Below are 23550 nucleotides of genomic sequence, written 5' to 3'. Positions count from 1 at the left end.
TGTCTTTTCCCCTATTACATATTCTTGTCTCTTTTGTCAGATTAATTGACCATATGAGAGTTAGTTTATCTTTGGACTCTCTATTCTGTTACATTGATCCATGTGTCTGTTTTTGTGCCAGTAACATACTGTTTTGATTACTATAGCTTTGTAGTATAGTTGGAAGTCCAGGAGTGTGATATTTCCAGCTTTGTTCTTTTTGTTCTTCTTAATACTCCATTCTTTTTTAGGGGTGCCTGGCTGGCTCAGTTGGTGGAGTGTGTGATTTTTTTTTTAAAGATTTTATTTATTTATTTGACAGAGAGACACAGCAAGAGAGGGAACACAAGCAGGGGGAGTGGTAGAGGGAGAAGCAGGCTTCCCACTGAGCAGGGAGCCCGACGCGGGGCTCTCCAGGATCCTGGGATCATGACCTGAGCTGAAGGCAGATGCTTAACGACTGAGCCAGGCACCCCACAGTGTGTGATTCTTGATCTCAGGGTCATGAGTTCGAGCCCCATGTTGGGTGTAGAGATTACTTAAAAATAAAATCTTTTTTTTTTTTTTTTTTAAATAAAATCTTTTAAAAAACCCAAACAACTCCATTCCTTTTTTTTTTTTTCCCCTTCCTATTGAGAGGTTATCCTTAGTCACGGGAATGAAGCTTTTGCTTTTGATCACTAAATGCAGACCAGAACCCAACTCATATTTCAGTCTACCCTATTTCTTAGGGCTAGGAATCGCCTGCTTCTCCCTGCTTTTCTAAACATGTTAAGTGTATCCCAAAGTTTCACAGGATTTTTCAGTATTGTTTTTCAGTGCTATGAAATACAACTACTTTAGACTCTCCATTTAACCAGGATATAGTGTGAAAGGTTTTTTGTTTTTTGTTTTTAAGATTTTATTTTTATTTATTTGACAGAGAGAGACACAGCGAGAGAGGGAACACAAGCAGAGGGGGTGGGAGAGGGAGAAGCAGGCCTCCCGCCGAGCAGGGAGCCCGATGTGGGGCTTGATCCCAGGACCCTAGGATCATGACCTGAGCCGAAGGCAGATGCTTAACGACTGAGCCACCCAGGCGCCCCAGTGTGAAAGGTTTTGATACCCAACCCTGATCCTACTTTTAGGCCATTTGAGTAGTTCATTTTAATACTTATCCAAAATGCAATTTGATTGACAATGTAGCACTTAATTTTTAAGGGATAAACTTGAAATAATAGGCTTTTTAATGTTGGACTCTAATTATGGATCAAGTTTTTACCAGTCCATGAAGAAATGAGAAAAATGATGTAGTGGGCTTTTTATTTTTATTTAAGATTTTTTTATTTATTTGAGAGTGAGTCAGAGAACACAAGTAGGGGGAAGCTGCAGAGGGAGAGGGAGAAGCAGGCTCCTTGCTGAGCAGGGAGCCCAATGCAGGGCTTGATCCCTGGACTCCGGGATCATGACCTGAGCTGAAGGCAGACCCTTAGCTGACTGAGCTACCCAGGCGCCCCTATAGTGGGCTTTTTAAAGTACCATCTTTGAGTGTGAGATAATGACCTTCCAACTTTTTAAAAAGGATATTTCAAGATTATAAAAATGAATAGGTGGTGATGTCATTGGGAAGTCTTCATTTTTAAATCTCCTTAGTTGACAAAATAAAAGTTGACATCCCTATATTACTTTTTTTCCCCTGGTCCACAACATCTCTGTCTGTGAGACACTTGTCTAGACTAGCCCCATTACTTTACAACTGAAGAAGTTGAGGCCAGGAACGGCAGTCTAATACAGGAATTTAAAGCTAGAGGAAGTGCTCTACATGTGCATGGTCATTTGTGGGATAACATTTGAACCCTTACTACCAGTAATTTACTATGCTAAATGTAAAATTTTTTGAATATTTCTTGTTTACTTTTTATGGATTAGGAAACTGAAGCACAGTAAGTAGCCTGCCCATGGGCACACAGTTTAGGAATGATGGAGCCAGGATTTGATCTCAAGCACTCAGACTTAAAACCACACCTGGAGACACTCTACACTGTGTTTTTGCTCACCTCCTCTTTCATGAAGCATTCTCTCAAAATCTGGAGTAGTGGCAATTTCTGCCCATCTTTTCTTTGGTCAGGACCTTGTGAACTTTTCATTCACCACCCTGCTAAATGAAGCCTCTGGTTTGTAGTATCTATTCACAAACACACATTTTTTGTGTCTCCATTTGATTACTCATAAATCAAAGAGGTTTTAAGAAAGTTTTCTGACATCAATATGCTCCTCATGTCCTTGGGTTCCATTCTAAGGGGGTCTCAAAGTCTAAGAAATTAATCTTAGTTGAGATACCAGACTCCCAAGGCAGCTGGCCCATCAGTCTTTCCATTTCAGGGACTGCTGCCCTTCAGTTTGCTGATCTATACTGACATCATTGGCGCCCAAACAAAGAGCATTTTGCTTTATAAGGCCTAGGTAAATGTAAGGTACCATTACATCAGAAGCCAGTGTGAATATCAGCTGTGCTGGAAACAAGAAACATGGCTAAGGAGTAAAGAATTATAAGGGTAAGAATATAGCGTTAGGTTTCTTGGGTGTATAGTCAGCACTAGAAGGGATCAAATAATGGACCACACACAGAAGCTGAGAAATTGAAAGGCAAAGTTGACATTTGTTATCAGGTCACCGTTAGCTAGAAATGGCTTCAACACGACCTTATGCCTGAAAAGTGCATGGAACCTTGAAGGCCTGGACAATCTCTGTAGATAAAAGTACCTTGTTCTTTTCTGTTACACTCAAAACACTTGAGAATAATTCCTTCTCAGGAATCATGCACTCATGCTCAAAGGAGGAGCCATAGCCTGTTTTCTTGAAACTAAGTTTAGAATTTGTATTTTTCCTATCAGCCTGGTCTTTAGAATCCCATGACTGGAAAGGAGGATATTAACAGGTCATTTGATAAGTGTTCCAATCAGTTAGCATCCTTGCTGGATAAGTTTACTGTGCTTTTGAAGGTCAGAGGAAAAGGTGATTTTCCTGCTTGCCTACGAGTTGATCATTTAAAAATCCAAGTTAATATTATGCTGCAGTTAAATTTTGATGCCCTGGAGAGGTCAAAAGGGCAAACACCAGGCTGACGTTTGATTTAAAAATCTAAAGGACCAGGGGCGCCTGGGTGGCTCAGTCGTTACGCGTCTGCCTTCAGCTCAGGTCATGATCCCAGGGTCCTGGGATCCAGCCCCGCTTCAGGCTCCCTGCTCCACGGGAAGCCTGCTTCTCCCTCTCCCACTCCCCCTGCTTGTGTTCCCTCTCTCGCTGTGTCTCTGTCAAATAAATAAAATCTTTAAAAAAAAAAAAAAAAGGACCAGTAGCAGGGAATCAAGAAAACAAATAACTCCACCATAGAGATAACTTGCTGTGCAGTGCTGTTTTCGGGTGAACAATAATTTTGCAATTAATTGGTTTCTTTAAAAACGGCCAACTAATCTTCTCCTGTTTTCTACAAAAATGAAAAAGTGTTGGGAATCAGTTGTGTGCTAATAATAAATGTAATTGACCAACATCTAAGTATGAGAGACAGTGGTGATTTAAGAGCACGGCCTTTGGCATCATACTGATTTATGTTCGAATCCCACTCACTTGTTCTAGGTTGAGACTAGGTAACTCAATCTCTCTGAGCCTCCCCTCAGGAATCATACCTATCTCACCGGTGTTGTGAGTATTAAATGAGATGATGCATATAAAACATACTTGCACAGATACGTAAGCATTCAATAAAGCCTTTACAATCAGAGGCCCTGCTATTTATTGGTCTCTCTCAGCCTACCGTAGGCCTAGGGCAGGCTTGAATCCTAATGCTTCCTTGCACTATTTAATCACCATGACCAAAATTTTAAAATCCAAAGGGGCCACAGCTTAACTATTTCATTCATGCACACTTAAGATTTGGAAGCCTGCCTTCGAATTGGATCCGCCCTTTGCTGCAGTTTGTCCAGTTTTCATAAACAAACTAGATGATCCCCTAAAGCAGCTTCCCAGATAATCTACAGAAATCCTCAGACCCAGATTTGGATTAGGAAGGGGATGTAAGTAGCATGCATGCAGCTCTGCGAAGAGCCGTTAGAAGAGAAACTGATCACTCCACTCTCTGAGTTCTGCCCTCTAGCTTCTCCCCAGATTGGGGTGGAAAGGCTGATGGTGCAAGCGCAGGACAAGGACAGGGTCCCAAGACTTTAGAGCCCAGGGGCGTCTGGAGAACACAGGGGAGACCGATACCCCTCCTTACAAGCACCTTTCCTCAGACACTTCCCGGCCAAGGAAAGCCCTACCCTCCCGAGACTCTTCCAGAGAAGCCCAGCTGTCTCAAAACACCGGAAAAGAACTTAAAAATCAGACTCCAGTCTTCACGGCCACTAGACACGTCCCATGCGTGCGTAGGTATACGTGCGCGCGCGCGCGCGAGTGCGTACGCACAGACTGCTGGGATGCCGCCTCTCCCCTCGGGTCTTCCAGTTTCCCGGCGTGCTTAGGGCCCGCCAAATGGGAGGGGGAGACGCAAGATGGCGGCAGCCGCGAACTCCGGCTCTAGCCTCCCGCTGTTCGACTGCCCGACCTGGTGAGTGGCGGGGTGGCCAGGGCTGGAGTGGCCTGGCCAGGGCTGGAGTGGCTTGGCCCGGACTGGCAGGGCGGCTCATTTCTCGCAGCAAGCCGAACGGCTCAGAGACCCTGGAACTGATTGAGGGAGAACTGTCCGTCGGGCCGGGCGGCGTGTGGAGGAACCGGGAGCCTGGAGCCCGGGCCCAGAAACTGAGGAAACCCAGACTTGGGGGCTCTGGGGTGCTCGCTTAGGCAGTCCCTTGGGCGATTCAGCCGGTTGCTGGGGCGCTTCGGGGCCTTGGCCCCGAACTTACCCCAACTCCTGACTGAGTGCCTGGTGCTCTTGTGGAGCACCGTACCTGCCCCCCTGCTCTCTGTCCCGAGCGCGCACGAGCCCGCTTCCCGGCCCCAGCCCAAGCTCAGTGCCCCGCATCCCTCTGTCGTTGCTGCATCTCCCGTGCGGTACTTGTCTGTCTCCCGCAGACTGGAAGCGCCCTGAGGGCCGGGACGGCTTGACCCATCTCGAAGCCGGGCACAAGTGGACGTCAGTAATTGCTGAGATGAACCCCTTTCGACCCTTCTCAAGCTCTTGGGAATAATGGAATAATTTAATTTAGTCTTTGAGCAGGGTGCAAGATGAATACATATGAATTGCCTTGCAAGGAGACCCATCCGAGTTAGAGCTGTTTCTGCTGTAGCTCGTCACAGTTTATGCATAATTCCTTTTTCTTTCCCGTTATATTGAGCTCCTCAAGGGCAAGGGCTGTCTGATTCATCTTCGTGTTCCCAGCTCCTAGGCCTAAGCCAGGCACATAGTAGGAGTTCAGAAGGTATGTTGTGGATGTAACATTTAACTTTCCTTTCCCTGTTTTCCGTACAGAATGGGCTTTTGTCCAATGCACTGTCCTTTCAACAACTGCCGTATAGAGGAGTTGGGACAGGATTGTGAGATGACTATGTTGCATCTTCAGTTAGATGGATGAGGATGCAGTGTGTGTGTGTGTATGCAAATGTAGGGGCTCTGGCAAGATTGTTCTTTCTTCAAACTTAAAAGGAGCAAAGACCGGAAGCAAGTGAAAGTGTGGCTGTTTTCTGGGTCCCTCTGCATTTTTGTAGCACCCAGTTGTTTCAGTCTACAAATTGTATGCCTATTTTGGTCCCTTGCTGCATTGATTTAAGAAGTTGGACCAGGACTGTAAACTTACAGTTAGAAGAGACTATTTGAGATCACCTACCATTTCCTCAGAGTCTGGTATGTACCAGGCACTGTTTGGTGCTTTGATGTATATGTATCCCTCATGAATGGTGTTATAAGAAGTATAGAGAACAGTTCCCTGAAACATGCCATTCAAGGAAGACCTGTTCAAGAGTAACAAACATCTCTTGTATTTATTGGTACCTGGTTTTATGGGCATGCTTTTGGATTGCCCTAGCTCCCTAATTATGCACCTCTGATTTGGTCTCAGAGCTCAGGACAGTACCCTCTGTTTATTCTGTGATGTGACTAATCTTGATCAGCCCCAAACACCAACTGATTTATTCTGCCTTTATAGGGTATTAGTGGTAGTGGTAAATCTTAGATTCAAACTCCAAGTAACCAGACTATCGCAGCTATAGTACTTGGACTCTGTGTGCTGCTTTTTCTCTGAGGTTGATATCCAGTGTTTAAAATATAGGTTTCTTTGGTGCTGCTCTAAATACAGATCCACTAAAGTCTGTTTTAGAGCAATTGAATCACTGGGGAAGTGTCAAATGTAGAAAGGAGCTGTAATAACAGTGAAGTAGATGACATTTCTGCTTGAACATGAACTAATTATAGGCTGGTAGAAGAGCTGCATTGTTGAATGGGACAGTGATTGTAAATGGCATTTACAAACTCATCCTGAAAATGCTTTTCTCACTCTTATTTTTCAGGGCAGGTAAACCCCCACCTGGTTTACATCTGGATGTAGTCAAAGGAGACAAGCTAATTGAGGTATGGAAATACATGTCTTCCCTTTTTTTCTCGTCACACTAAACATTTTTGCCAATGACTCACTTTCCCACCCCCTCTCCTGTGCTTTGTTTTCCAGCAATGCTACTTTCGTTCATCTTGATTTTTTTTTCTATTAAAAGCACATGGTGATATAACACATTCAAACCTAGTATCTCCCACAGACACTCAGTTTTTTGTGACTTCTCTCACCTTCCAAATGAAGGGTTTTAATTGATCATAGGCTTATGAGTCCCCATCAAACTGAACTTGGTGAATTCTATCTCTCTGAGTACATGGAGTTGTGTGGAAGTTACAAGATACGCAGTAACTGAAGAAGAAAGTGAATGATGTAGGTTGCATTTCACTTTTGGGTTGCATTTATGCAATTCAGGCCCAAGCCTTTCTTTCTTTTTTTTTTTTTTTTAAAGATTTTATTTATTTATTTGACAGAGACACAGCGAGAGAGAAAACACAAGCAGGGGGAGTGGGAGAGGGAGAAGCAGGCTTCCCGCTGAGCAGGGAGCCTGATGTGGGGCTCGATCCCAGGACCCTGGGATCATGACCTGAGCTGAAGGCAGACGCTTAACGACTGAGCCACCCAGGCGCCCCAGGCCCAAGCCTTTCAAAGAAGTATAGTAAGCTAAGACACTTGCTCAAAAAAGAGAACGGCATGGTGATGAAATTCATTCATTCATTCAAAACACTTATTGAATGCTTACTGTGTGCCAGTCATTGTGCTCAGCAGAGGGCCTGCAACAGTGAACAAAACAAGCATGGTTCCTGTCCTCAGATTATCTGGTAGGAAACACAATCACACAAAAATTACATGATTATAATTGAAATAAGTACTATACAGGAAAAGTTTAGCAGAATTCCAGCTTTTATACAAGTCTTTAGAATGAACACCACATGGAACTTCATGAGATCATGAATTTTGATTAGATACTAGGTTGTATAAGTTTTTTAATCCTTAACAGTGCCATTTACTTACCAAGAAATGGAGATTATGCCCACTATGACCATGGAGTTGTGAGTCTCCATGTCTTAAGGCAATTTTATGTTTGCTTACTCAGGTAGAATTTAGGTTCAAGGCCTCATTATTGAATGCAGTTGGTTTTCTTTGGCGTGTATAGTAAAGATCAAGATGGTTGAAAGGCATCTGTGAGATCTCCTGAAGGAGACCCAGGTGTTTTGCAAAGTATTAAGGCATGCGTTGTGATGAATTCTGTTAATTCATCATGCCCTTAGCCAGTCACTTATAGAGGCCTTTTGTCTTGAGTTCTTCTGTCTTAAAGGTTACAAAACATCCAGATTATTCAAGGAAATAATTTAGCTAAAATGTCTGTAAAGCCTTTTTTTACTATAGACTGTTCCACAGGTGTAAAATATCGTTGCTAAATAGCATGAAGCTTTGAAGACATAGAGGAATTTATTTTGGTACTAGAATTTAGTAAATCTCTAGTTTGTAGTAGAAAGAAATAGACAATGAGGCGTAGCCTTAATGCTAATATCACATTCCTTTGTGAAATAATTTATATTTTCAAAGCACTCTGATTTGTCAAACATCCCTCTGATTACTGGTTTCCATTAACTGATCGTGTTTTCTGTCTTTCAGTGCTCTTAGGTATGCTGAGTTGCCACACGATTGTCAAGTTACAATCCTTAGACATCACTGTATTGTTTTGGAGACGAATAGACCTAAGAGATGCTTATTCTTAAAGATTTAGGCAGCACTTGATACTAACCGAGCTATCTATATCCTAGCCTTGTGTCAAAGGCTTGTGATGTGTTGTGATAGCTGGGTTTAAGAAGTGCAATATTAAAACAAAAGCCATGAGTCTTTTAAGCCCAGTGTGTAAAGACACACTCTGAGTTATAACTCAGAGGCACAACTGAATTGTGGTTATTAGCCATAGCTAGTCAAGAAATTGTGGTGTTAGTTACTATTGAAAAACCAATAAATTATTTCGTTCACTTGACGTCGTCCAAGAATTAACACATTTCCTTAATTCTAAGACATACTGTTACCCCCATATACTTGAACATTTCTGTAATGGAGATACCTTTAAAATATATATATTTATTTATTTGACAGAGAGAGAGAGGGAGAAAGCACAAGCATGGGGAGCAGCAGGCGGAGGGAGGGGGAGAAGCAGGCTTCACCACTGAGCAGGGAGCCTGATGCGGGGTTCAGTCCCTGGGCCCTGGGATCATGACCTGAGCCAAAGGCAGATGCTTAACTGACTGAGCCACCCAGGCGCCCCTTGAGATACCTTTAATAATGAATGTATATCTTTAATTTGGAAACCCTTTCTCCTTCCCAACCCCCTGAACACCTAAATCTCTGATATGTCTTTGGCACCTTAGAATTAGAGAAATTTGGCCAGTGTTATATTAGAACCCAGGAGTGGGTGATCTTATGTATTGCTTCCTTGAGACCAGCTTATGAGCACTGTAGTTAGCAAATTTAAGTTTGTGCATACATAATCTGTGTGCATATAAATATAAATGAAAAATGCTGTGAGATTCAGCCTGCATAGCAGTACCTGGAAAGAACAAGATGTTGAAATTTCAGGGCTCTCTCAGTTCTAAATCAATGTCTAATTTTTAACCCAAATCTTAAAACTTGGGGATGACATGGGGGTGGTTGATTGAGCTGTCAGGCTGTTGTTAAATCTTGGGGCTCCATAGCAGTACAGGCCTGGCATAAGCTCTGCCAGCAGCAGATGGGCACTGCTGGACAGAGTTTCCCATAGGTGACCCACATACGTAGACTAGCTTGAACCAATTGGGTCTTAAGGCTAAGCCTGAAAGAGGCTGGGTAAGTGATAGTGAAAATCACTTTTAACTATGGGTCATAGTTACCCATAGTACTTGTTCACTTCTTAAAAAGACTGGGTAAGTGATAGTTAAAAGAAAAATTAAGAACATGACCCATAGTACTTGTTGACTTAAAATGTTCCTTGCCTTATGGTGCATTTTTTCGATGTAGGTAGAGTGAAAAAAATACATAATGTAGTGGTTAAAAGAGCTTGGACTCTGAAGTAAGACGGACCTGAATTTCTAATCCAGCTTACAAATACAGTAGTATCCCCCCTTAGCCGCGGTACCGTTTCAGTTACTGGCACAGCGGATCCCCCTGACATGTTGTCAGAGGTCAGTAGTGGTCTAATGCTGTGTCACAGTGTCTGCGTCGTTCCCCTCACTTCATCTTGTCACATAGGCATTCTGTCATCTCACATCATCACAGGAAGAGTGAGTATAGTACAATAAAGTATTTTGAGAGAGATACCACATTCACATTAACTTATTGCCGTATATTGTTATAATTGTTCTCTTTTATTATTGTTGTTAATCTCTTACTGTGTAATTTATATATTAAACTTTATCATAGGTATGTGTGTATAGGAAAAGACACAGTATATAAGGTTTGGTATATACGAGGTTTCAGGCATCCACTGGGGGTCTTGGAATGTATCTCCCACAGATAAGGGGGTAACTGCTGTGTTTAGCTGTGTGAACTTGAATATGTTAATTATGTTCTTGGAGTCTCAATTTTGTCATCCTAACAATAAGAATAAAAATACCTGCCCACCGCACAGAGTGGTTGTGGAGACCAAGTGACACAGCAGGAAACCTAGCACAGTGTGTGGCGCCTGCGTGCTCAGCAGTATCAGTGGGAGGTATAGTTCTGGGTTCATAAGGGGACACTGAAGCACAGGGGAGAACAGTGGCCCAGTGTGAGTTTAGTGACAGCCAGGAATGAAATCTAAGCCTCTTGAGTCCTACCTGGTACTATACTAACTTGACTATTTCTCTACTCAGCTTTGTGCTGTCTTCTCTTGGGGATTTCAGGAGGAGTTAGTGTGGAATGTGAACTAGAGCTTAAGGAGACCTGTGTGTAAAGGAAAAATATAACATTCTTGAGCAGTCAAGTTGTAGACTTCTAGAACTGGGAAAGTGTTAGCAGTAATTCATCTAGAGTCCTTCATCTACAACAACCCAGTCTACAACCAACCAGCAAAGGCTTTACTGATTCAGGATTAAAAGAAAGATAAGAATCGGGAGCCTGACTGGCTTGTTCGGTGGAGCGTGCGACTCTTGATCTCGGGGTCATGAGTTCAAGCCCCACATTGGGTGTAGAGATTACTTAAATAAAAATTAAAAAAAAAATTAAAAGAAAAATAAGGACATTGTTGTGAGTGTTCCATAAAGCTAAAATGAGCTCAAAGAATGTCCTTTATCCTTTCCTTCCTACTTATTTGGTGTTGAAATGACCTTTCTTTTATAAAATGATTATGATGCTACTAATTGGTGAGAATTTTTTTTAATGTCCTTCTTTGGCAAAATCAAAAGTTAACAATTCTACATCAGTTCCTTCTCCCCTCATAATTTTTTTTTTGTAATAGTTTCCTGGTCTGTGAAATCCCCTTTTCTGCTGTTATACTGGGACATTCTATAGTTTTGGGTCCTTTTTAGTGCCATAGCAGTGTCTAGAAACATTTTAGAGCTCTTCTCTTAGAATTGTTTCAGATAGTGGCACATTGTTTACAATATTGGCATTGCAGGTCATTCACACCTGAGTTCAAATCCCAGCTCTGCTACTTAACCAGCTGGGCTACCTTGGATGAGTGACTTCATCTCTCTCCATCTGTTTTCTTGTCTTTAACAATAGAGGTGATACTTGTTTCACAGAGTTGTTTTGAGAATTAGATGAGATTATGCTTAAAATGCCTAGCGGTAAATAGTCTGTCAATAAATGTTAATCCCCATACCCTTCTTCCCCAAACCTAGAAAATCTTTGCCCCATGAAGTAGTTCTATGTTTGGACACAGCAAATACTCATTTAGAGTTAACTTAGAGTAATATTTTTTTGTGGCCAATGAAGTTAGATTTAGGTACTCATACAGTGATATCTAATGTAATTGTACTTCCTAAAGAGGGTTCCAAAAATACTTTGGGGCTATGGCAGCATGATTAGAATACACATAGGTGTTTACACCCCTTTCCTTTCCTCACCGATTGTTAATATTCATTCGAATGTAGATTTTCTGAACAGCAGTCTTACTACTTTGTAGACATGCTTTGTACTTCTTGTTTTCTGGTTGGCCTAAAATTAAGATCCAGTGAAATCTTAAATTTCCAATGGATGGAAGACTAGCCACTCCCACAGGCTACATTCATCTAATAGAATTAAGAAAAGTTCTTTTCATACCAACACAAGACATTTAACCACTGCATTTGGGGAGATTAATTGCCATCCCCCCTCCAAAATGCTAGTAAATTATTCTGAGCTTTTTATCTTGAAGAATAGTGGGAAATAATTTTGTTTTCACCTTGGCAAGGAATTTTATTTACTCAAGATTCTCTACTTACTAGATTGGAAGAATTTTTGCTAAACCCTGTTGAAACAAGATTTAAGTAATATTTAATTTAATATTTATTTAGAAACTGATTATTGATGAGAAGAAGTATTACTTATTTGGGAGAAACCCTGATTTGTGTGACTTTACCATTGACCACCAGTCTTGCTCTCGGGTCCACGCTGCCTTGGTCTACCACAAGCATCTGAAGAGAGTTTTCCTAATAGATCTCAACAGTAGTAAGTAACTCACATCCCATCCCGTTTCACACATTCCCTTTGGGGCAATGTGAAAATGCTCTTTGGGTTCTTCAGTTTTGAAATCATGTTTTATTGCTCATCGAGGAAGAAGTTTATGTTTGGTTTTTAAATCAGCTCCTCTTTCTGTGGTATCTCCTATTTTCCTGAAATAATTGATGACTAGAGAGAGAAGAGGGTTTTGGGAAGTCATGTCCTGGAAAAGGCAATAAGTATATACAGAGAACAAAAAAAAGGTACCCAGGAACCAGGGGCTCTGGGTATTCAGGTGTTTATAGGACCGTGATAAAATTGTGGTCCGGTTTAAGCAGAAGCCATGGAAAGCTCCATTAATGTATTAGAGTAGTGTTGCAGGACATTAAAAAATACTTGCTTTGAGCAAAGTTTAATTTTTTATGATGGGTTCTTTATTCCAGCTACATTTTGCTTTGACTACTAATAATACCAGTTTTAATTCCATGAGCACACTCCGAGTAAGATTTTCATCTTTGCCAAAGATAATCCCAGAAATGCACTTGAGACTTAACTGCATGGGGCTCTGAAGTTTATTCATTTTGCTCATGTATCAGTATAGTGTAAAATGTAAAGCCTCCTGCTCCTGGGCTGATCATGTGCTACTCCTTTTCCCCTCCTCTAGCACACACACACACACACACACACACACACACACACACACACACAATCTGCTTATATAATGACTTTGGAGGGGCTTGTCTCACAAGTACTTACTTGCAAATTTATCTCATCTTTTCTTTCCATTTTATAACATGCAGAATGCTGACATGGAGAAATATTGAGACTCTCTAGTAGAATTTTGGTTTGACTTGGCATTCATAATGCACCTGTTTCAGCCAATGTCCTTTATTGTCCTGGGGAAAACCCAAACATAACTGCCACCAGGCCAGAAGTTCTTATGTTCCTTACACTTGGGGCTGGAGAGGTCAGACCACAGCAATGCCTGTCTTCTACCTTGTGGGTCATGGCTGTTGCTGGGTTGGAGTGATTCCTGCTAGACCCAGAATGAAGCCAAACCTGTCCAGCGGAGAGTGAGCAATGGTCTTTGTTCGATGGGGTAGCGACGGGTCTGGAGATGTGTAAGAAATCCACTGAAGAGATTGAAGACTCAGTGAAGAGTTTCCTTTTCATGGTGACCCATGACAAGGGATGCAAAGCGGACCCCATGCTATTTTCATTTTAAAAAGCAAAACTGATGTGCTGGGAGGAACTACTCGCCCTCCTACAACTCAGGTTGGTTTTTGTTTCTGTGTTTCTCTCTTATATTTCTGATTTGGTTATTCCCAGCACACGGCACTTTCTTGGGTCACATTCGGTTGGAACCTCACAAGCCTCAGCAGATTCCCATCGATTCCACAGTCTCGTTCGGCGCATCCACAAGGGCCTACACTCTACGTGAGAAGCCTCAGACACTGCCGTCAGCTGTGAAGGGAGATGAGAAGATGGGTGGAGAGGACGATGAGCTCAAGGGCTTGCTGGGGCTTCCAGAGGAGGAGACCGAGCTTGATGTAATTCCATATCCATCTACGGTGTTATTTTGTCTTTTGGGACTCTGGGTTTTGCAGTATGTAGCTGTTCTGTGTAGCTTGAAATGCCAGTGACTTAGCTTCAGGAGGTTTGCTGCTTTTCCAGTACAGTGTGTCCACATGTGATGCACCTGGGACAGCTGCGCCGTGTGGGCTTGGTTATGTCCAGCCAGGCCTCTCGGGGAGTTCCTGTCAGACCTTCATGGTCGTCTGTATACCTTCACTGGATGTTAGAAGCCAGGGCTGGGAGTTAAACTTTCCTGGAGCTGCCCTGTCCAGTGTGGTAGCTACTAACCACATTTCTGGTACTCAGTAGTCACATGTGGCTAGTGACTACCATATTGAATGACAAGGATATAGAACATTTCCATCACCCAGAAAGTTTGGTCAGACAGCACAGGCTTAGAGAGACTGAAGCTTTCGTTCATTTACATTGCTTTTTTGTTTGTTTTTTAAGATTTTATTTATTTGACAGAAAGAGACACAGCGAGAGAGGGAACACAAGCAGGGGGAGTGGGAGAGGGAGAAGCAGGCTTCCCGCCGAGCAGGGAGCCCGATGTGGGGCTCGATCCCAGGACCCTGGGATCTACCTAACGACTGAGCCACCCAGGCGCCCCAACATTGCTTTTTTTTTTTATATGGCTCAAATAGCCTAAGAATCTCTGAGTAGAACTAGACTGCTTTTGGTCTTATGGGCCTAGCTGCCCTGAAGGCCATGAATTTTACAAGATGTAATTTTAAAGTGCTAAAGTTGTCCTTTTCTAGAGGCTAGCCCCAGTGGCTTGTGATGCATCTGTTGTCCTTAACATGTCCATCGCTGCACTGGTGTGACTGGTCTGTTCAGGTAGACCAAATGCCAGCATGCCCTTACCCACCCTCATGCATTTACCTCTTGTTCATCAAGGCAGTTTCTCAGCCCTTAGGAAAAAAAGCACAACAGAAATCTTACATTTACATGTTATTTTGTTCTAAAGAAGTAGCCTCATAGCCAGGCACCTTGCTGACAGTCACTGGTGCCCATCTCTCCTCCAGGCTGCTTCCCTGCTTCCCTGTCTTTTAAGTTCAGTTTGTTAGGTCCTCCCTGGGTCTTCATTCTCAAGACATTTAGAGTGTCTCAGACTGCAGTGCAGATTGGAATAGGTCCAGAGGATTGGGAAGAGGCAGGCAGCAGTGCTGAGGCCAAGTTAATCATTGAAATAGATGGGTGGTTATGAATAGAAATGGGGCCATACACAGGGACAGGGAGTGACAAACCATTAATGCCAAATATTAAGTGCACTGGCCCTGTCCTTCTGAGCTTCAGTTGGGAGGGCTACTGGCAAAGAAGCTGTCAGTTGCCCTCTCTCGTCTCTGTTTCGTTACTTTAAGGCAGTTCATGGAGTTCCTCCCGGTCACATTCTTTAATTCTCAGCATGAAGACATGATAGTCTTTCCCCCAGAAACACAGAACCTCACCTCAGGGATATTTGCACAGATGACCTGTTCTCAACTCAAGGTTCTTCACCTCCTTGTGACCATCATTGCCCCACTAATTAGTGGGGATGTTCCATATTTTGTCAAAAGAGGCTTGTTAATAGTAGCAGTCTAAGGGCAGTAATGAGTCTTTTCTGAATACAAGAGGATCTTGTTTGCCTGGGGAGGTTAACATTCGCTCCTAAAGCCTTCTTGCCCCTGTTTAGCTCTATGGTCTTCAGATTCCCTGTGTACTGACTCCTGTCTGTCTTGTGTGAACCCTGGCCTAGAACCTGACAGAGTTCAACACTGCCCACAACAAGCGGATTTCCACCCTGACCATTGAGGAGGGGAATCTCGACATTCAGAGACCAAAGAGGAAGAGGAAGAACTCACGGGTGACTTTCAGTGAGGATGATGAGATCATCAACCCAGGTGAAATGTCTTCCTAGTTTCTTCCAATGAAAAAGCTGTGATCTCAGAGAGTAGTGTGCACAATGCGTAGGTTGGTTATAATGTTTCTCAACAAGGTGTAGGATAACCAGTGCTATATTAAGGAAAGAGAATTCTTACAGGTCATCAGTGGAGTACCCTCAAACACTCAAGTATTATCCAGTTGCAGTGTGAAAGAAATAGACAAAGAAAGGGCCCGCGTAATGCAGTATACAGAGCCAGGCTGTAATTCCCACCTGCTGGTCCAGCAAGCCTGTGTCATAGTGGAGATGGAAGTAGAGTTGTTTGTTGTCTTTTACCTCAGAGTAGAGCATTACTGTCTTTGTGGAATTCTGAGTGTGAGTGGTAACTCTAAGATTGGAGAGCCTTCTGCTGTCACCATTAACTGCACTAAAGACTTGCCTCTCTGTAAGGAAGTAATGTATAGAGAGTTTGTATGGAGACGTCATCAAGGTGAGAGCATCTGTTTATGGGAAGGCCACCAAATTCACCAGTTTGTTCCATCATTCAACATCCATTTATTGGGCTCACATATATGTCAAGTACTCTGGTAGGTAGATGACATTGAGCCAGGAGGTATCATTTGTATGATGAGGATGGAATTGAGATTCTGAAAACCTTGTTAGAGATCAGTCTCAGTGGATAGAAACAAAGATCCCAAACTAACAAGTTGCTTTTACTTCCCAAATGAAGTACAGTGAGAATAACCTTCAGGTCCTGCACATAGGTTCAAAATATCAATTATTTAAATGGAGAGGATCCATTCCAGTGACAGCTCATTAAAAAAAAACCAAATCTGGTTAATTGAATGAGTCATCAGGGGGATGTGGAAACTAATCAAGTGCAGTTTAAAATTGCATTAATAGAACAGTAGGGGATAGTAACCCCACTCACCTGTGTTCTGAGCAGAACTCACCCAAACAGGTTACCAAATGCAAGCACAGCCTCAACCACTGAATGTGTTATGTAGTCCTGAGGGAGGAGGAGACTCACAGCTATGGAACACTGTCCCCCAAATGCTGGGAATGTAGGGGAACTATGCTTGAGGAGGCATGGCCACTGTGGTTGGATATTTGCAGGGCTGACCTTAGGGAGGAAGGAGTAGGCAAGCCAGAGCCAGTGAGTAGCAAGTATTTGGCTCAGCATAAAAAGCAACAACAAAATCCTTATATTTAGAAGAAGAATCAGAAAGATCCCTATGAAAGATCCAAGCATTTGTTTGGTGTGTGAAGTAGAGAGGATTACTATCCAAGCAGTGAATGCCCAGTGGAAGTGTTCAGGCAGGGGCTGAGTGACCAGTTGGGGAAACTTATTTCTGGACCCCAGAACCTATTGAATAAGAATTCCTAGGGGTTGGACCTAGAGATTTTATAGTTTTAAACAAGCTCTTTTTTGTACTGATGAACAGCCAGCAATTTGGGAATCACTGGATAGTCAATCTTTTAAATCTCTTTTAGACCTCAGGGTCTGGTCTTTTGTTTTTCTCCTTGAAAATTATTGCCCTGGGGAGCACCTGGGTGGCTCAGTCAGTTAAGCATCCCACTCTTGGATTTGGCTCAGGTCGTGTTCTCAGGATTGTGGGATCAAGCCCCTTGTTGGGCTCTGTGCTGAGTGTGGAGTCTGCTAGAGTTTCTTTCTCTCTCTCTCTGTCCCTCCCCTTCATGTGCTTACGCTGTCTCTCCCTCTTCCTCTCTCTCTCAAATAAATAAATAAATCTTTTAAAAAAAATTTAAAAAAAAAAGGAAAGAAAATCATTGCCCTGGCGCGAAATGTGTATTCAGACAGAGCCTTGCATAGCGGTTAAGAGGACCTGGGTTTGAAATGAGCCTCTTCACTTAGTAGCTCTGTGACCTTGACCAAGTGACTTAACAGATATTGGCCTCACAGGACTGGTGGGGAGGCTAAATGATTAATATATGTACAGATACTTTATTTTTTTATTTTTTTAAAGATTTTATTTATTTATTTGACAGAGAGAGACATAGCGAGAGAGGGAACACAAGCAGGCAGAGGGAGAGGGAGAAGCAGGCTCCCCGCCGAGCAGGGAGCCCGAGGCGGGGCTCGATCCCAGGACCCTGGGACCATGACCTGAGCCGAAGGCAGACGCTTAACGACTGAGCCACCCAGGCGCCCCTGTACAGATACTTTAGATCAGTGCTCAGCACTCAGTAAGCCCTTGACAAACATTAGCCATTATCCTCACTGTCATCAGCCATCACTTTTGCATTTTATCCGTGCAGCCGTTCCTATGCCAGAAGTAGACTTACTAGCAAGGAACTTGTTGGTAGATCTTCGAGGAGCAGAGGTCTCGTGGAATGGGTGTATCCTCTTTCTTGGAGTGGAATGGCTAGAAATGAGGAGAGGGTGAGAGGCCCGAGCACCGTTCAGCCAGCATGGCACAGGACAGGGTCCCCCAGAGAGTTATCCTCCCCCTCCACAGGCCTTTTGCACACGTGGGGTGCATACCCCGTGAGCCACCCCTCTTGGGCTCCAGTTGCTCTTTTGCTTCATTTAGCTTGCCTTGCTGAGGGGACGATTGGAACAGGGCTCCTATGGGGTGAGAAAAAAGGTAAGGATGCCTTTTACAGAAACCTCGTCCCTTTCCTAATGAGCCTGGATATCTTTCCTTCTTTCTTCTATATATTGTTCATTCACTGAGCAAAGACTGGTTGTGAATGTAATGCCAGGGTGTATTCTTTGGAGGCATCTTAATATGTGAAAAACCAGACTTATTAAACAAACAAGGGATTAATTACTCAAATAGTGAATCTTTGTTTTCCGAAGGGATTCATAGGGGTGTTTCTTTGAATAGCAGGCACCCTCTATGCATTTAAAGTCAGATATACAGCCCCTAATACGAAAACAGTTCCTTTCCCACCACTATATTAAGACAAAGGGGCTTGGAGTAGTTTTTTTAGTAATGATAGTAAGTCTGCCTGCCTGTTTTCCAGACCTTCAGCCTTCAGTGAGAAAGGTCCCGTTCATCCCAGGTGATCCAGCCCAGTCGTCCTTTCTGTGCTCCAGGAACACTATCTTGTACCCCTCCATTGTGTTGTAGCCTATCTGGCTTTTCAGCTGTGAACTCCTTAAAGGCGGGACAGTATCTTGCTCTTTATTTTGATGCTTGATGTCCAATAAATGAGGCATGAGAGAGTTACTGCAAGCACGTCCCTTCCTTGGTCTTAGCACTTTTCTTCCTACGGTGAATGAGGCTAGAACCAGTAATGTGTATGTGTGTAACCTGTGAAAAGGGGGCTGCTCTCCACCCTGCTTGGACAGGGGGCTTCAGCTCCTTTAGTAAGTCTTGATTGTATACAGTTGTTCAGGTCAGGAGGCCAGGTTAACTTGGAAGCCCTGGGCCTGAATCCTAATTTCTGGTATTTGCTAATGAGCGGGCATTGGCAGGGTACGTGGTGTGTGACCGCTTCCCATGTGTCATGTGTCATTGTTTTTTTTTTTTTATCTCTTGTTAATGAAGTTTATTTAAATTTTTTATTGTTATGTTAATCCCCATACATTACATCATTAGTTTTAGATATAGTGTTCCATGATTCATTGTTTGTGCACAACACCCAGTGCTCCATGCAGAACGTGCCCTCCTCAATACCCATCACCAGGCTAACCCATCCTCCCACCCCCCTCCCCTCTAGAACCCTCAGTTTGTTTTTCAGAGTCCATCGTCTCTCATGGTTCTTCTCCCCCTCCGATTTCCCCCCCTTCATTCTTCCCCTCCTGCTACATTCTTCTTCTTCTTTTTTTCTTTCTTAACATATATTGCATTATTTGTTTCAGAGGCACAGATCTGAGATTCAACAGTCTTACACAATTCACAGCGCTCACCAGAACACATACCCTCCCCAGTGTCCATCACATGTGTCATTGTTTTATCACTAGCTTGGGGTTGATGAAATCTGCTCTTTGATTTCCCCCTTCAAAGAGGGACTGATCATATGGAATGGGAAAGAACTTGGGAAAGGCAGTACAGCACAGTGGTCCAGAGCCAAGGCCTATTTCTGGCTGCTTGGACTCAAACCCTGGTCCTTCCACTCCCCAGCAGGGTGACTGGACCAGGCACTTCACCCCTCCAGGCCTGAGCATGTCTGTTAGATGCTGATTGTAGTCGTACTCGCCTCGTGGAGTTGTGAGGATTTAACACAGTGTCAGCGCTCAGTAAGCACTTGAAGTGTTAGTTGTATTTTACTGTTTTAATATGAGTTGTGATTACTTTGCAGTGGGCCCTATTCCCTTAATCATCCCAGCAGAGTATCAAACTAACCCATCTCTCATATCTTCTGCAGAGGATGTGGATCCCTCAGTTGGTCGCTTCCGGAACATGGTGCAGACTGCAGTGGTCCCAGTCAAGGTAGGAAGCACCTTTTAACAGTATTTGAAATGCCATACAGTCTGGTTTAAAAACCCACGCTTTTATGTGTAGGTAAGTGTTAATTATGTGCTTAATTTTAAAACACATTCTTTGCTCTTCTCCTATTTTTCATCATGTGGAAATATTTTCATTCCACCTGAATCTACGGGATCCTGGAGTGCCATAGAAAGACTGCAGGTGACCAGCCAGCTTGATGCTGCGCGTAAATTATGGTGCACTGGGGGTCTGTAAAGTTACTTCCCAGCAGGACGCAGAGAGACCCACTTTTCTTTAGCCTTGCCCTTCTGACTCCAAGTAAGCTATTAGGCTTATTAGGAAGAGGCATTGTTGCATTTCTGCAGGGCCCCTCCAGCTATGGCCGTGCCTTTGTTTTGTGATTGGGAATGGCACAGATAGGAAAGGCAGCCCAGATTGGATTAGGCTGAAAGATCAGGTATGTTGAAGAGCCAGGAGGTGAAATTACAGAGATGTTCTGGTTGCTCAACATGTGGAGGAACTATGTGACCACTTGGACTGTCCACAGGGAGCAGATGGCCCCTTGAAGTAGTGAGATCCCTGTGAATTAGAGATCTTTAAGAAATGATTGGAAAATGCTGGTCAGAGGTGCTATAGAAAGTTTTACTTAAAAAAAAAAAAAGTCTTTAGGTGCGCCTGGATGGCTCAGTCGGTTAAGCGTCTGCCTTCGGCTCAGGTCATGATCCCGGGGTCCTGGGATCGAGCCCCACATCGGGCTCCCTGCTCAGCGGGGAGCCTGCTTCTCCCTCTGCACGCGCCCCCCCGCTTGTGCTTGCATTTTCTCTCTCTTGTTCTCTCTCAAATAAATAAAATCTTTAAAAAAAAAAAAAATCTTTAGGGGCACCTGGGTGGCTCAGTCGGTGAAGTGTCCGACTCTTGATCTCAGCTCAGGTCTTGATCTCAGGGTCAAGCCCTGCGTTGGGCTCCATGCTGGGTGTGGAGCCTACTTAAAAAAAAAAAAAAATCTTTGGACTATATTAGACTAGATTGATTACCTATGTCAAGTTTTTGGTTAGTCTTTTTTAATCCAAAAGGGGTAGAGGGTTGAGGGGGATCTTTCATGAACGTTCATAAGCCACTGTGAAAAAGTACCAGACGGAATGTTTCTCTGCATCTCCATAGCGTTTGTGTCACATTCCTCCTAGAGCTCTTTTCTCTCTTTTTGCTTCTTCCTTTGGAATGTTCTGTTGTCATTAAAGTATAAAACCAGGGGCCCCTGGGTAGCTCATTCAGTTAAGTGTCCGACTCTTGATTTCGGCTCAGGTCGTGATCTTAGGGTCATGGGATTGAGCCCTGCGTCAGGCTCCATGCAGGCGTGGAGGCTGCTTAAGATTCCCTCTCTCCCTCTCCTTTCACCACCCCCCCCCCAAAACAAAGTATAAAACCAGCAGGTATTTTTACTTCTTTGTCAGTTTTATTATGATATAATTTACATACAGTAAAATACATTTTAAGTGTATAGTTTGAGTTTTGACAAATGTATACACATGGGTAACCACCACTGTTATTAATATATAGATTTCCATCACCCCAGAAAGTTCCCTTATGTCCCCTTGCTGTCAGTTCCCCCCACTCCCAGCCCCAAGCACCCAGTAGACTACTTACTATCACTACAGATTTGTTTGCTCTCAGATTAATGTTCAAAAATCAGGCGATCAATATGAAGATACTAACTTTTTACTTAAATACTACTATTAACACCTCTGCTTCCTGAAAGGGTATTTTAACATCAGAAGAGAGGGAGGCTGTGACTATAGGATAAAGAGTAGTAACTTAAACTGGATAGGTTTTACTTTATGAAAAGTTCACACATTATCCTCATTTTTCTCAGTGTGTTGTAGGATTGTGAACCCTTTGTGGGGAGCGGTGTTTGGGAGCCCTCATGTTAGACAGTGACTATCTGGTCTCCAAACCCTGAGACTTCAGGACAGTGAAATAGGTTGTCTGGGAAACAAAACAAGCTAGAGGGTTGGGGGTCTTCTCCGAGTTTTCTAGGGCTGGAATAGAAAAGGCTAACTAACACCCTCTTGTGCCTCACCTACTTGCTTCCTCTGTTCCTTACGAACCACAGAAGAAGCGGGTGGAAGGCCCTGGCTCCCTGGGCCTGGAGGAATCGGGGAGCAGGCGCATGCAGAACTTTGCATTCAGTGGAGGACTCTACGGGGGCCTGCCCCCCACGCACAGTGAGGCCGGCTCCCAGCCGCACGGCATCCACGGGACAGCACTCATCGGTGGCTTGCCCATGCCATACCCGAACCTCGCCCCTGATGTGGACTTGACTCCCGTTGTGCCGTCAGCAGTGAACATGAACCCTGCACCAAACCCTGCGGTCTACAACCCCGAAGCCGTCAACGAACCCAAGAAAAAGAAATATGCAAAAGAGGCTTGGCCGGGCAAGAAGCCCACACCTTCCTTACTGATTTGATATTTTTGGTCATGGAGAAGGGTGGGATTGGGTGGGAATTGGGTGGAAGGGTGAGGGGGGAGCTAATGAACTAGGGAGAAAAACTTTCCATGTGTGCGGTCTCGTCTTTCAGAATGTCTCCTGGGGCCCTAACCGTGTACTATTAAAGCTGGGGAATATCCCATAAAGACCTGTCTTCAGAACACTTTGAGTGTAGAGCAGTGTTTCATATTTCCTGATAAGTAGGCTGCCCTGGCTCTTTCCCAGGCCTTCCATCACCTCCTTTTTCTTTTCTCCCTCGTTCTAGGAGCATTTTGATTTACAGGCGCGTTCCCTGGGAGGAGACTCCAGGCCCTCAGGTGGGATCTAGAGCCGTGGCGGTGGCAGCAGCATCACCAGCCTGTGGGGCCAGCAGCCTGATTTCTGTTGACTGTCCCTGTAAGTCCCAGATAGCGAAGGGGTTGCCGTGGATCCCAGGGCGATCAGAAGAGGGTTTAGAATTCTTCAGTTAAGCTAAGGTTTCAACTCAGAGATGTTTGCCTAGGTCACTGGTTTTGAGGTCTGATAGTTAGGCTTTTTTCTCTTTTGTCCTTTCTGTTGGAATGAGAACATTTTGATTTTCCTTCATCTGTGACCAGTGCCATAGACACAGATGGGTAGTTGGAAACTTACAGTATTGTTGGAACTTTACCTGTTTCTCTTGTCACATCTGAGTACCCTACTTGCCGAAGTTTCTCGTTTGATTCCAGAGTACTGTCCTCTACTCTCTAAAGTCTTGCTTTCCTTTTCAAGTGTGTTGTGAAGGCAATTTTTAAAGGATATGACCAGTTAGAGCAGCAATTCCAATTAAAAAGGAAAAGATTTTACTTTGCAAGTACCTGATGTCTTTAAGAGGACATTTTTAAATGTTGGTTCAGAGGCTCTCCCCTCCTTTACTGAGAGCTCTCATAACCCAGAGCTCCAGGACTGGGCCCAGCTAACAAACATAGGAGACGAAGGTAGCAAACAGTGATAGGAGCTTTGTACAGAGATTTGTACATTTGTGTAATAGGCCTTTTCACGCTTTATGTGTAGCTTTTTACCTGTAACCTTTATTACATTGTAAATTAAACGTAACTTTTGTCATTCGTGCCGTCTGTGACTCGGTTGCCATCCCGGATTCCC

General features: G+C 43.6%; 1 protein-coding gene and 1 non-coding gene across 2 annotated transcripts; both read left to right on the top strand.

Annotated features, from left to right (window-relative positions):
• Nucleotides 1–4417: 4417 nt before the first annotated feature.
• Nucleotides 4418–23511, top strand: PPP1R8 (protein phosphatase 1 regulatory subunit 8). The gene is made up of 7 exons (XM_032390177.1): nucleotides 4418–4561; nucleotides 6457–6517; nucleotides 11966–12119; nucleotides 13440–13660; nucleotides 15421–15565; nucleotides 19882–19946; nucleotides 22054–23511. The coding sequence occupies exons 1-7, from the start codon at nucleotides 4506–4508 to the stop codon at nucleotides 22405–22407; spliced, it is 1056 nt and encodes a 351-aa protein (XP_032246068.1). The 5' UTR covers nucleotides 4418–4505; the 3' UTR covers nucleotides 22408–23511.
• Nucleotides 8246–8411, top strand: LOC116627128. The gene has a single exon (XR_004298432.1).
• Nucleotides 23512–23550: the final 39 nt, after the last annotated feature.

Source organism: Phoca vitulina, unplaced genomic scaffold (genome assembly GCF_004348235.1).
Source record: "Phoca vitulina isolate PV1807 unplaced genomic scaffold, GSC_HSeal_1.0 scaffold2, whole genome shotgun sequence".
Taxonomy (NCBI): Eukaryota; Metazoa; Chordata; class Mammalia; order Carnivora; family Phocidae; genus Phoca; species Phoca vitulina.
The sequence above is the reverse complement of the archived record's forward strand: the minus strand, read 5'-3'. Positions and strand labels throughout refer to the sequence as shown.

Bases quoted from the DNA above. Each gene is read 5' to 3' on its own strand.
- PPP1R8 (XM_032390177.1), top strand. From the start codon at position 4,506: ATGGCGGCAGCCGCGAACTCCGGCTCTAGCCTCCCGCTGTTCGACTGC. The intron at 6,518-11,965 runs GTATGGAAATAC...ATATTTATTTAG, and splicing joins AAGGAGACAAGCTAATTGAG to AAACTGATTATTGATGAGAA. The intron at 19,947-22,053 runs GTAGGAAGCACC...TACGAACCACAG, and splicing joins CTGCAGTGGTCCCAGTCAAG to AAGAAGCGGGTGGAAGGCCC.